Source organism: Tiliqua scincoides, chromosome 13 (assembly GCF_035046505.1).
Source record: "Tiliqua scincoides isolate rTilSci1 chromosome 13, rTilSci1.hap2, whole genome shotgun sequence".
Taxonomy (NCBI): domain Eukaryota; kingdom Metazoa; phylum Chordata; class Lepidosauria; order Squamata; family Scincidae; genus Tiliqua; species Tiliqua scincoides.
In genome coordinates this window covers 747185-760498 of record NC_089833.1, presented here as the reverse complement: position 1 = coordinate 760498, position 13314 = coordinate 747185, and the positions used below count along the sequence as shown (strand labels likewise).

Sequence of the window (13314 nt, the reverse complement as noted above, 5' to 3'; positions counted from 1 at the left end):
TCCTGATTTTAGAAATGGGCTACGTCAGAATGCCAGATGCAAGGGAGGGCACCAGGATGAGGTCTCTTGTGATCTGGTGTGCTCCCTGGGCATTTGGTGGGCCGCTGTGAGATACAGGAAGCTGGACTGGATGGGCCTATGGCCTGATCCAGTGGGGCTGTTCTGATGTTCTTAATCATGACTGCATCCTAGGCTGGCGCAAGTCCCTTGTGCCGGCCCAGGAGGGTCATAAACGTGCTGTAAAGCATGTTTACACTTCCTCAAGAGTAAGCTGGGTTGATGCAGGGACGCGCACTGGCCCACGGAGGCTGCATCCAGCCTCCGAGCCAACTTGGGAAGGGAGGGTTGCATTGGCTGAGGTTGGCCAATGCAAGGGTCTGGGGAGGGCAGGGAGGAGGTGGGGAGGAGGTGGGAGGGAGGTGTTCCTGGGCGGGCAGGGAGCAGAAGACCGGGGCTGGAACATGGCTGTTATGCCGGATCCCAACCCCATTTCCCAAGCAGCGGGAACTGGCTTGAAACCACTCCACTCTCCTTGGACTTATGGCACATCCGGAGGTGGCGCAAATTTGAGGAGACCCATTGGTGCTGTGGTGGCTTACCCAGGGTTATTGTATTGGCAACCTTCAGTCTCGAAAGACTATGGTATCGCGCTCTGAATGGTGGTTCTGGCACAGCGTCTAGTGTGGCTGAAAAGGCCGATTTGGGAGTGACAATCCCTTCCACACCGGGAGCAAGTGCAGTCTGTCCCTGGTCTGTCTCCCTGGCTATGGGCCTTCCTTCTTTGCTTCTTTGCCTCAGACTGTTGGCAAAGTGTCTCTTCAAACTGGGAAAGGCCATGCTGCACAGCCTGCCTCCAAGCGGGCCGCTCAGAGGCCAGGGTTTCCCACTTGTTGAGGTCCATCCCTAAGGCCTTCAGATCCCTCTTGCAGATGTCCTTGTATCGCAGCTGTGGTCTACCTGTAGGGCGCTTTCCTTGCACGAGTTCTCCATAGAGGAGATCCTTTGGGATCCGGCCATCATCCATTCTCACGACATGACCGAGACAACGCAGGCGTCTCTGTTTCAGCAGTGAATACATGCTAGGGATTCCAGCACGTTCCAGGACTGTGCTGTTTGGAACTTTGTCCTGCCAGGTGATGCCGAGGATGCGTTGGAGGCAGCGCATGTGGAAAGCGCTCAGTTTCCTCTCCTGTTGTGAGCGAAGAGTCCATGACTCGCTGCAGTACAGAAGTGTACTCAGGACGCAAGCTCTGTAGACCTGGATCTTGGTATGTTCCGTCAGCTTCTTGTTGGACCAGACTCTCTTTGTGAGTCTGGAAAATGTGGTAGCTGCTTTACCGATGCGTTTGTTTAGCTCGGTATCGAGAGAAAGAGTGTCGGAGATCGTTGAGCCAAGGTACACAAAGTCATGGACAACCTCCAGTTCATGCGCAGAGATTGTAATGCAGGGAGGTAAGTCCACATCCTGAACCATGACCTGTGTTTTCTTCAGGCTGATTGTCAGTCCAAAATCTTGGCAGGCCTTGCTAAAATGATCCATGAGCTGCTGGAGATCTTTGGCAGAGTGGGTAGTGACAGCTGCATCGTCGGCAAAGAGGAAGTCACGCAGACATTTCAGCTGGACTTTGGATTTTGCTCTCAGTCTGGAGAGGTTGAAGAGCTTTCCGTCTGATCTGGTCCGGAGATAGATGCCTTCTGTTGCAGTTCCAAAGGCCTGCTTCAGCAGGACAGCGAAGAAAATCCCAAACAAGGTTGGTGCAAGAACACAGCCCTGCTTCACTCTGCTTCGGATGTCAAAAGGGTCTGATGTGGAGCCATCGAAGACAACAGTGCCCTTCATGTCCTTGTGGAAAGATCTGATGATGCTGAGGAGCCTGGGTGGACATCCAATCTTGGGGAGAATCTTGAAGAGGCCGTCTCTGCTGACCAGGTCGAAAGCCTTTGTGAGATCTATGAAGGCTATAAAGAGTGGCTGTCGTTGTTCCCTGCATTTCTCCTGCAGTTGTCTAAGGGAGAATACCATATCAGTGGTGGACCTGTTGGCTCGGAATCCACACTGTAATTCTGGATAAACGCTCTCTGCAAGTACCTGGAGCCTCTTTAGTGCAACTCGGGCAAACAACTTTCCTACAACGCTAAGGAGAGAGATGCCGCTGTAGTTGTTGCAGTCACCCCTGTCACCTTTGTTCTTGTACAGCGTGATGATGTTTGCATCCCTCATGTCTTGAGGTACTCCACCTTCTCTCCAGCAGAGACAGAGGATTTCATGCAGCTCAGTGACGATGATCTCTTTGCAGCACTTTAGGACTTCAGCAGGGATGCTGTCTTTTCCAGGTGCCTTGCCAAAGGCAAGGGAGTCCAGGGCCACGTGAAGTTCTTCTAGGGTTGGTTCACTGTCAAGCTCTTCCAGCACAGGCAGGCACTCAATGTTGTTCAGTGCTTCTTCGGTGACTACATTTTCTCTGGAATATAGCTCAGAGTAGTGCTGCACCCAGCGTTCCATCTGCTGCGCCCGATCCTGGATGACCTCGCCTGTGGCAGACTTCAGAGGGGCAATTTTCCTCTGTGTTGGACCTAGGGCCTGCTTGATACCCAGGGTTAAGGGGAAGAGTTTCCCCTTGCCTCCGGCTGAGCCATTTCTGGCCCCAATCTTGTGCTGGATGCAGTGCAGGCCTCCTGGCCTGCCTCTTCCAATGCAAGATAGGATTGTGCTGCACATGGTGTAAATTGTGTTCATAGTACTGGACACAGTACTGCACACAGTACTGGACACAGACTGCAGATGGACATCGTCGCCCTTCAAGAGACAAGGCTGCCAGATTCCGGATCTGTCAAGGAGCGAAATTTCTCATTCTTCTGGCAGGGAAAACCACCAAACAAACCAGGGAACATGGTGTTGGCTTTGCGGTCAGAAATACCCTGCTGAAATCCATCATCCCACCTACTGTGGGAAGTGAAAGAAAGGAAGGCCCATAGCCAGGGAGACAGGCCAGGGACAGACTGCACTTGCTCCCAGTGTGGAAGGGATTGTCACTCCCGAATCGGCCTTTTCAGCCACACTAGACGCTGTTCCAGAACCACCTTTCAGAGCGCGATACCATAGTCTTTCGGGACTGAAGGTTGCCAACTAACTAACTAACTGGACACATTTATTCATTGGTACCTCTGACGATCTCATTCAAACGAATGAATGAGAAATTCTTGCTGTCTCCTCCTCCTCCATCCATCCATCCATCCATCCATCCTGGGTCCCCAGCTGGTGCTGAGAGGAAGCGCTACCTCTGCTACCAAAAGTGCTTCCAGCCCAGGCATCACAGGCGATGCTGGGTCAGGCTGTTTGATGAGCACCTGCTGGTCCTGGGAGTTTCTTAAGGAACAGTTGAGTGAGGAAGAAGGAACCCTAATGCCAGAAAAGGGGTGGGAGGTGTGGCTGCTGCAGCTCAATGCATGTAGGGTCTGAGCACTGATCAGTCTGGAAAAAGGCACCTGAGAGGGGGCATGATTGAGACATATACAATTATGCATGGGATGGATAGAGTTGGCTGTTCTTGTTCCTCTCACCCCACACCAGAACCAGGGCACAGTCACTCAAATTGAGTGTTGGAAGAGGTAGGACAGAGAAAAGAAAACATAATTTGTGGAACTCCTTGCCACATGATTTGGTGATGGCAGCTGGCCTAGATTCCTTTAAAAGGGATTAGGCAGATTTATGGAGGAAAATTCCATCCCAGGTTAGAAGCTGTGAAGGGTACATGCAACCTCCTGGTTCTAGAGGTAGGCTGTCTGAATGCCAGTTACAAGCGAGGGGAAACAGGTTGCAAGATGTCTTCTGGGCCCCCTGAGGCATCTTGGGGTCCCCTGTGAGATCCAGGAAACTGGACTAGAGGGACCTTTGACATGGCCCACATCTTCTTGGGTTCTTATTTGTCACTGCCACATTTTTGAATTGGGGTAAAGATGTTTAATTGATCAGTCAGTTTTATTGATCAAATAAATGTGCAGTCCTAATTTAAAAAACCCGTTTTCCAAAGACAAACACATTGTTTCCCCCACCCGGCCTTGAAAAATCCCTTAAGAAATGGTGTTCTGTGCTTGTACTAAATGTTGAAACCTGAGAATCTCTGGGCGGCAGCATCTCAGGGAAGTCACTCCTCGTGCATTTTTTGAGCGATGCCCCAGAACGCAGTACCGCTTGGTGTGTTCATCTTTCCCAGGGAGATGTTTAATTACTGGCCCTAATGTGTGCTGTTTTCCGCAGTTCTGCCAAGATTAATATGGGAGCCTTGCCAGAGTGTGGCTGGATTGCTTAGCGTGATTAATGCTCTTTCAGAGTAGAACAAATGGCCGCATTCCCTTGGTAGGCAACTGGGCAGCACTTCTAAATGCTTATTTTTGTCCCCTTCCATTTTGCTATTAATTAGTTTAAAAAAAAATCAAGGGACAGGAAACAAAATTAGGGATTGCAAAATAGATACAAAATTATTGAAAGCTGCCTTGAGCAATGGAGCAAAAGTGAGGGGGGGTTTCATATGGAGGGAGAAAAAATAAGATTCTGCTTCGCTCACCATAACCCTGCACTCGTTTCCCTTCCAGTCATGAACAGGGTTATGAGATTCAGTCTCAGGGCCCCAAATCTCCAGGGAGCTCCCACCATGCTTTGCAGCAGTGGCGTAGCTAAGAGGGGGTTCAAGGCCCTAAGTTTTGCAGGGAGCATCACCATGGTGTGCAAGTGGCCCCTCCCCTTCTGATCCATTCCAGGCAGGGGAGCAAAACAGAGGTATTTGCCTCTGTTTTGCTCCCCCCCCCATCCAGAATGGCCCTCTGCTGCCTTGCCAATTGGCAGCAATCAAAGTGCTGTAGGCCGCCTGGAGCCACCAACAGTAGCACAATCAGCCAGGCAAGGTGGGCACTACCTTCTTATGTTCTTATGTTCTTACCTGCCTTGCCCAGGTGATTGTACTTGTTTCTGCACTGTCCAGGAGGTTTTGCAGCTGTAAGTAAGCAAAAAAGTAAGCAATAACACACACACACACACACACACACACACACACACACACACAGACTGGCTCGGACATGAAAATAGCTGCAAGTCCCAAGTTGAGTTGCCTTGCCCAGGTCACTGCCTCTTGGACCCAGCTCGAGTCCAAGTTGGTGAGTGACAGGACTCAAGTCCAACTTGGGAGCAAGTCGTGGGACTCAAGTCTACATCAGTGGGAATATACCCCTGTGTTGCCGTCTCCTCTGTCTGGGCCAGGCCTCAGCTCTAGATCATCATGCAACAACAGTATTTATTTTCAACAAGAAGTTCACAAAGTGGTTTACAGAGAAAAATCAAATAACTAAGGCTGCAATCCTAACCACACGTTCCTGAGAGTAAGCCCCATTGAACAAAATAGGACTTACTTCTGAGTAGACCCTGTTAGGATTGTGCCCTAAGTGGCTCCCTGTCACCAAAGGGCTCACAATCTGAAAAAGAAACACAGAAATCCAGTCTCTGTGATCCAGTGCTCCAACTGGAATTGGGGGTGTTCACCTGAAGCCTAAAGCCAGCAGGAAGTCTTGTGCTATGAACCCAACAAAGGCAGAAATGTCACGAATAAGAAGTCCATGCTCTGAGTATTTATACCAGGCCTGGCCAATAAGTTGCCTACTCATGAGTAAACATGCAAATGTGGCTCAGTTTAGCTTTCCATAAAGCTCAATACATTTTTCTTGTCAGCTATCAGCTTGTCAGTTTCAGGACCCACCAAAAATCAGGTCACAACCCACGGTTAGGGAAAGGCTGTTCCATTTGCCTTCCAGCTTTGACCGCCCTACTGTAGAACTGTATGTCCCAGCAGAAGGCAGAAACCTGAGTTGGCAACCAGCTAAGTCCAGAGACCCAGACTGGACCTGGCTCAGGGGGTGCCCATGTCCCTTGCCAAAATGTCTGGTCTAAATTCCAATGAAGTGCTAAAGTGAGAGCCTTTCGTTTAATTTTTTTCTCTTGTAGTCTAATCACACTTGCCTATTTGAGTATGTTTGTTGTACGATGATGCTGGTTATATAAATCTGCATTTTTAGGGTGTTTGTGTAGGATATGTTAATGCCATGCAAATCTACGATTAAAGAAGGCTATAAGCAGATGGGGCGCAGCAGTCGTGGGTGATTGTGAACATTTGCAATTTGACACGTCTGCGTCAAGTGGATGTCTGCGGTTTGGAAGGTCACCTCGAGGACCGGCAGAGCTCCAGGCCATTTCTCAGCTGTATGTCTTGGGTGCTGAGGTGCCCAGTAAATCCCCCTTAGGAAATGGAGCATCTCTCTGTCGGGTGGGGGGTTTGGGAACAAAGGGTGCTCCAGTCAACTCCACAGCTCCAGGCTTTGGGGACGGATCGGGCAGGAGAGAAGGGTGTGGAAGGAGCCCCTTGTGGCGACGAGCTTGGTCGCGCCTGTGTATATCTCACTGCAATTACCATCTGATTTGCGTTTATGTTTGAATATATGAATCTTTTCGGAATAGAAATCTGTAATTAGGATGAATAAACTGCAGAATGGCTTTGCATTAAGTGACAGATGGTGACGCCTCGGGCTTGTTGAGCTCCATGCGCTGAAACGAGGCAAATAAATGTGGGGAGAAAGAGCTTCTACTCGGTGGCGTAGCTGGAGGGGCTGGAGCACTCAGCCTGGCAGGGAGGTGGGCAAGCGGCCCCTCCCTTTGGGGCAGGGAGGGCAAAACGGAGCCATAGGGAGCTATATGGCTCCATTTTGTCCCCCTGGCGGGAATGGCTCTGAAGGGAGGGGCCGCTTCACCCCTCCTCCAAGCTACGCCGCTGCTTCCACTCCTACTCCTCTCCTTGCTAACTTCAGGTCCCTTTGCATGGACCTGTTAAGCTGCCACTTCTTTGGAAAATTCTCTCCTGACTTCTTGTGGTTGGTTGCTTATTCCCATGCGCAAGGTGATGAAGAACGTGTGCCCAAACTGACTGGTGACAAACCAAGCGTAGAACAAGCCGGCATGGTAGATGTTGGGGTGATTCAGTTGGAGCTGCCCATGGTGCGAGAGTTCCTGCTCCCGCTGGAGGCTTGCCTGGAGCTGAACTGAAACAGCTTGTCCCAGTTCACAGCCTGCTGGAGTAGACTTGCAGAGCACAAACAGTGTGGAGCCTGTGGACCAGAGATGTCCAGCCCAGACAGGAAGCTGTCATAGCTTGTCCCGCCCAAAAAAGACCATCTTGGGTGGGTGAGGCCAGTGGAGAGCCTGAGAATTTATTTTGTATGTACTGTATTTTAATTGTCAGCTGTTTTGATGGTTCTTGTAAGTGGGAAAGCAGCCTGTTGCTGTTAAAAATCAATCCATAAAATCCTTGTTTGCTGACAAAGACATCCTAGTGTATTGTACTGCCTTCCTGGATTGCAGTACCCTCGATGGCCATGATCTGGGTGGCGCTATAACACAGTGAGACCAGGTCAACCGTTCCATCTGCCTGAGAGCTTTCTCTGTGCTGCAGAAGGTATTTATGGACAAGTCAGGACAGTGAAAGGACTGCTTGACGTGCCCCCTTCTTCCTCTGTTCTGAATCTTCATTGCACTGGACACTATGTACATTGCACATAGACCCAGGAGATTTGCAGAATCCCTGACAGCTCCACGCGTCAGGGCCTGCCTTGCTCTCTCTGAGGAATCCATGAATGCCTTGGCTTTGGGCATTCCTTGTGGTACTCACGAATCATCAATGGGAAAAGGCCAGTTCCTGCTGCACAAAGGGGGCGTGTCTTCATTGGTCCTCTACTGGACTTTGGTTGGCCATGCAAACCGTGGGTACAGATCTACAATGGGCAAGTGCTACTGGGCAGCCCTTCCCAGCGAAGGACAGTGATGTTTCAGGAGCAGCTGGTGATTCACTGCACATTTGCCCTCACTGCTTGAAATCCCTACACACACAGCTGTAAACAGACCTGTCTGTTTTTTTGACACAGTCTTGGGGATTTCCAGTTGGAATAATTTTGCCTTGTGACAGTGTGCCTAAAAGGAAGGGTGTGTGTGTGATCCTTTGGCTCTGTTGGTGATGATGATGATGATGATGATGATGATGATGTTGTCTTGCAGATAATTGCTTACCAGCCCTATGGGAAATCCGTGGATTGGTGGGCCTTCGGAGTCCTCCTCTACGAAATGTTGGCAGGGCAGGTAATGGCATCTGAATGGATGTTCTGTGGGATTTGCATGGAGCTCCACAGAGGGAGTGGTGATGGGTGGGTCATTTTTCCCCCCAAGCAGAGTGGACCTGTGGGGAGAGGGAAGGAGGGACAGTTGGTTCCCCACACCCTAAGGCTGAGGGTTGCAAGTTTTGGCCTGAAGCTGTGGAGGTCAATGAACAGCCAAATGTCTATAATTTCAGAATGAGATGAAGAATGCTGATGAAATTCACACTTTCCGGCTTGGATGTGTGGGGGACTTGTACTGCTCACCTCAATGCTGAGGCAAGTAGTAGGAGCAGAGATGTAGCTCCAGGGAGGGGGCAGCACAGTAAGTACTGCAAGCTCAGCAACAGCCCCTCCCACTCGACACCGGAGTCATTCTGGGCAGTGATGGGAACACCCAGGAGCACTACCCAGAATGGCAGTGGGAGGGGCCACTGTCAGATGCATCGCAGGCCTGCAGTACTTACCGAACCACCAGCTCCATAGCTGCACTACTGCGTAGGAGCCCCGAACGCGTCCCTGGCTTGGATTAAAATCAGAGCAATAGAAGAATTCTCGCAGAGAGCCTCTTTCCATTGCACCCAGCCCCAGTCTTCCCATTGACCTAATTGACCTGACCAGCAGGAGCAGCTTCAAGGGGTCAGAGCAAGGGAGATCTCTCTCTCCCTCTGCCCCCCTCTTCTTGAGCACCCAGCATGCCAGCTTGCAGCACCCTTTCAGGATACAAAGCCTCAAGGAACTGGGGAAAGGTGGTTTTCTCAAGGGCAGCCTGTCGAAGACCAGACACACTCAGAAGGGGGGAGGAATAAGCTAGGGCACGGGTCTCCAAACCCTGGCCCGGGGGCCAGATGTGGCCCGTGGCGAGCCTCTATCCAACCCGCGGCCAGCCTCTTGTCCCCTGAAAGCCTCTGGGCTCACTTGGCAGAACGTGACTGGCTCTGGTTGCACCTGGAGGGTTGCTACTGGTCTGGAGGGCCAGAGAGGTTGAATGAATGAGCCCATTCATTCATTTATTCACTCATCTCTGTTCCATCTCTGATTTATTTATATACATTTTATATTTAAATTTTTTTTCCAGCCCTCAACACTGTGCCAGATATTTGATGCGGCCCTCTGGCCAAAAAGTTTGGAGACCCCTGAGCTAGGAGAAAGGAGACCTTGGAAAGAGCAGGCTCCCTACCAGCTTAAGAACCCCAGTTCTGCCCCTCTGATGCTGCTTGTTCTCCTCGCCACGGCTGACACTATTGGGCACCCCTAAAGCTCCCCCTTTCTTGCCTCTCCACTCCTGCAGGCCCCGTTTGAAGGCGAAGATGAGGACGAGCTTTTCCAGTCCATCATGGAGCACAACGTGGCCTACCCCAAATCCATGACCAAGGAAGCTGTAGCAATCTGCAAGGGGGTAAGTGCTCATTTGTGGATGTGTGTGTGTGCTGCAGTGGGAGGGTGGTTTGTGACTCCTTCAGCCCACCGCCAGCATATCTAGAGCCTTGTGCTCAGCTCAGGACGAGTCTCAGATTCTCAGCGGTGGAGGAGGATGTAGATGTGTCCTTCCAGAACTCCTGACACCCCACTTCTGAGCCCTACTGGCTTTAGTCTTGTCACAGGGCCTGTAACCAACGGTGTGGCTAGAGGGAGTGTGAAGCACTAAATTTTGCAGGGAGCTTCACTGCAGCATGCAAGCAGCCCCTCCCCTTCAGAGGAGCCAGGCGTACTCCTCCGTTTTGCTCCCACCACCCGGAATGGCTCCAAAGAGGAAGGGGAAGGGCCACTTGCATGCCGTGGTGAGGCTCCCTGCAAAACGTGGTGCTTTGCACTCCCTCCGGTTATGCCACTGCCTGTGGACATTTAAAAGCAGTTGCTTAGAGGACTGTGCAAAGAGTGGGGGGGGGGGATTTGCAGATTTCCTTTTCCATCATAGACAGACTTTGTCGTGGCTAACCCAAGCACAGAATCATAGAGTTGTAGGGAACCTCAAGGTCATCTAATAGAACCCCCTGCCTATAGTAGGAAATCCTCCTAAAGTATTGCAAGAGGAAGACCAGAAAGGCACTGCCCCCGCCCCGGGGGTCTTCCCCATCTACCCCTAGGACAAAGAGCACACCACATTCCCCCTCCCACCCACAATCCCCCTTCCCTCCACTTCTCCCCACCGACAGTCATCTCCTCCCTGTGTCTGTTGGTGACGGTGCTCCCTCCTCCACTCACTGCTGATCCTCTTCCTGCTTCCCTTCTCCCTTTTGAAAAGGCAGGGAGTTCAGGGGAGGAGAGTGTTGAGCTAGAGCGTCTCTCTGGTGTGCCACCACTCTGCTCCTCCACGCTTCCTTCTTTGCCCTCTGCCCGAAAGGTGGAGGAGAAGAAGCAACAGGGGGTGACCCTGCCATCCGGTAAGGGAGGAGAAAGGACCAGCCATTGGTCTGGTGGGGCAGCGACGGAGACGGAAGCATGACCCCCTCTGCACTAGTTCACCCCCTGAGGTGACCGCCTCACTAGCAGGCCAGTCAAGAAAGTATAGTCCTGGAGCCCTCCCATTTTCATCAGTAGTTTCCTTACAGCAAAATTGGACAGCAATTTACTCAAATCTTATACTTAAGAAACATCCAGGTTCCCGTGTGGAAGAATTTGGCTGTACGTGTTTGTGGGTGACTCCTCCAGCAGGGCTGTGTGTCTTACTCCTCCCGCTCACCCCAAAATTTTCCATCCAGAGGGTAGCTGAATGTTGCCCCCCATGTCAGTTGGATCAACTGACATCCATTTTTCAGCTCCTGACTGGTTTTGCTCACACGGTTTTCTTGTTTATTTTAATATTTTAACATACAGGCGTGCCCCGTGTCTGCAGGAGATCCATTCCACTGACCTGTGGATATGGAAACTACAGATGTGGGGACATCTGTTTCAGGGGTTAAACACTTCCTGTTTAGCATTAGAGCTAGTTTAATCAAGTATTCAGGCTGCTGGCAGCCCGATTTTGTTGTACTGTAAGTTTAAATGCTTACAGCAATCTGTTAAAGATACACTTTGCCCCCAGTAAGTTTTTTTAATTATGTTAATACTGAGGGGCAAACCTCTCCCTGCATCCAAAGATAACTGAAACCACAGATACAGAATCCATGGATTTGGGGACCTGCCTGTATCCTTGAAATGCGCAGTGTGCGGGAGGGGGGGTGGACCTGCGGCTCAGTACCCAAAGAGCTGAGCAGCCACTCCCCTTCCAAGTTTGGGGCTGGGACAGTTCCCGGTGCATTCCTGCAGCTCACTTCTTCCCCTTCTCCTTTTCCACACCCAGCACCCTCCTTCCCTCCCTCCCTCCCTCCCTGTTCAGAGGCCTCTTTGCTTGTCTGTGCTGCAGGCAAAAGTCACTCTGCTGTTCCTGGTTTAATGGGCCAGGGAGAGGAATGGCTTTTCCAGGTCACCTGGCAATGGACTCTGCTTAGAAAGTGCAGCGTTGGTTGCACCTCCACATCCGATGCTCTCGCGTGCGTCGCCTCCCACTCCACGCAGCCTTCACCTCCCCTGATCTGAGCCTCTTGCCTAAAAGCCGAGGCAGTGCAATTATTGGCCATTTGGGCCAGACCCAGCAACGGATGCTGCCACCCTCTCCATCCTCATTGCTGCTTCCAGAAGCAGATTCAGCACCTGCCTCTGACTGACAACTGCTCCCGACAAGATGCGGTGTCTGTTGGAGAAGCCACAATGGGTATGCAGGGCTTGGGTTGGAGCCCCTGGGTGCTGTGGCCAAGTCGCAAGGGACCTTGGTGCCCCCCCCCACTCACTGATGGAGCCTTAGGTGCTGCCACTGCCAGAGTTTGGCCTGGCATGGTGGGCCCCTGGGTGCATAGGAGTCCTTGGGCCAGCAGCTAACCTGTGATGTCATCTCTGAAGCCCCTTCCACAAGGAGGATCAAACGTGCTGGTGTTTTTTTATCTCAAGAAAGAAGTGCCCAAGGAGAGGTTTATAAAAGCAGGCACTGGAGAAAGTGAGCAGAGGGAACGTTGTTCTCTCTGCACGAACTGGGGATCACCCAGCAAAAGAGACTATCCCGTTCTCTATGTCTGCAGAAGATGGAGGCATTTGCCTTCCTGCCTTCTCTTGGGCATCTGAATGGCCCTGTAAGAAGCAGGATATAAAAGGCAGGAGGACCCTTAGTGTGGCCTGGCTCAGTTTCTTATAGCCCACAAGGGTTGTTTTAAGAAAAGTTGCTCCAGAAATTTGAACCCAGAATCCTCCCGGTGCAGCATTGCCATCCCCAAAATGCCCAGATCCTTTGATCGCAGGACCATCAGAAGCACAGGCTCCTCTCCAAAGCCAGTTCCATGGAGTGAGGAGATCAGTTCTTTGCTGAGGTCCCAAGACTGCCAAAGACCCCCTCCCCCCACCCACAAACACATCAGAAAGTTAGAGAGAGCGCAAATGCATATCCAGTATGTGACTCCTGGCCTCCCAGGCTACATCATTTGGCAGGGTTGGGAACTTTACTTGGACATTTCCAAGTTGTGAAAACGCACATTTTTAGCTGACTCATGGTCAGGGGCACCCTGACTCGGCTCTCAGCCCCACACATGCAGACCCAAGTCTGCCCCTGTCTGGGTGTGCTTGCTTACTGGGTGTTCTTACTGCGTGAAAAACCTTGTGGGGCCATCATTCAGACCAGGTGAGCATCAGGGAGGTTTCAGCCAGGAGGCAGGGTAGGGTTAAGGTTTGCTTTTGCATGGGGGGGGAGGCAAGACTGGGCTCTCTTTTCCTTTGATGATCTTTGCATGAAGGATGGGCAGTCTGTTATTGTCTTTGGCTGAGGTAGAACAGAAGCCAAGAGCATTCTTGCCTTGCAATTGGCTGCAGAAGCCCAGGGAGGGGGAGGAGGCGGAGAAGCAGTGGGGGAGGCAGTTCATAGCAATCACACTTCTTACCGCATGGCTGTTTAAAGGGGGGGAGCTTTAAAGGGGAGCTTTAAAGGGGGGGACTCAACTTGAGTCCTATTGAGTCACAAAAGGGTGACTTGGTGACTCGGAATGTGCCCCCGTTATGACTCATTTTTGAGTCAAATTGTGGGGGAAGGGAGACTCGAGTCGTGCTGTGCTGGGTTTTCCCATCCCTGGCATTTGGGGCTCCTCAGTCTAGAAAAAAAAGGCGCCT

At 51.4% G+C, this 13314-nt stretch overlaps 1 protein-coding gene across 1 annotated transcript in view; it reads left to right on the top strand.

Moving 5' to 3' along the window:
- The window catches only part of PRKCB (protein kinase C beta), a 54156-nt gene that overhangs the window by 24535 nt on the left and 16307 nt on the right, over window positions 1-13314 (top strand). Inside the window, exons 6-7 of the mRNA XM_066640403.1 lie at window positions 8090-8170; window positions 9476-9583. Coding sequence (XP_066496500.1) covers window positions 8090-8170; window positions 9476-9583 — 189 coding nt within the window. The remainder of the gene's footprint in view (window positions 1-8089; window positions 8171-9475; window positions 9584-13314) is intronic.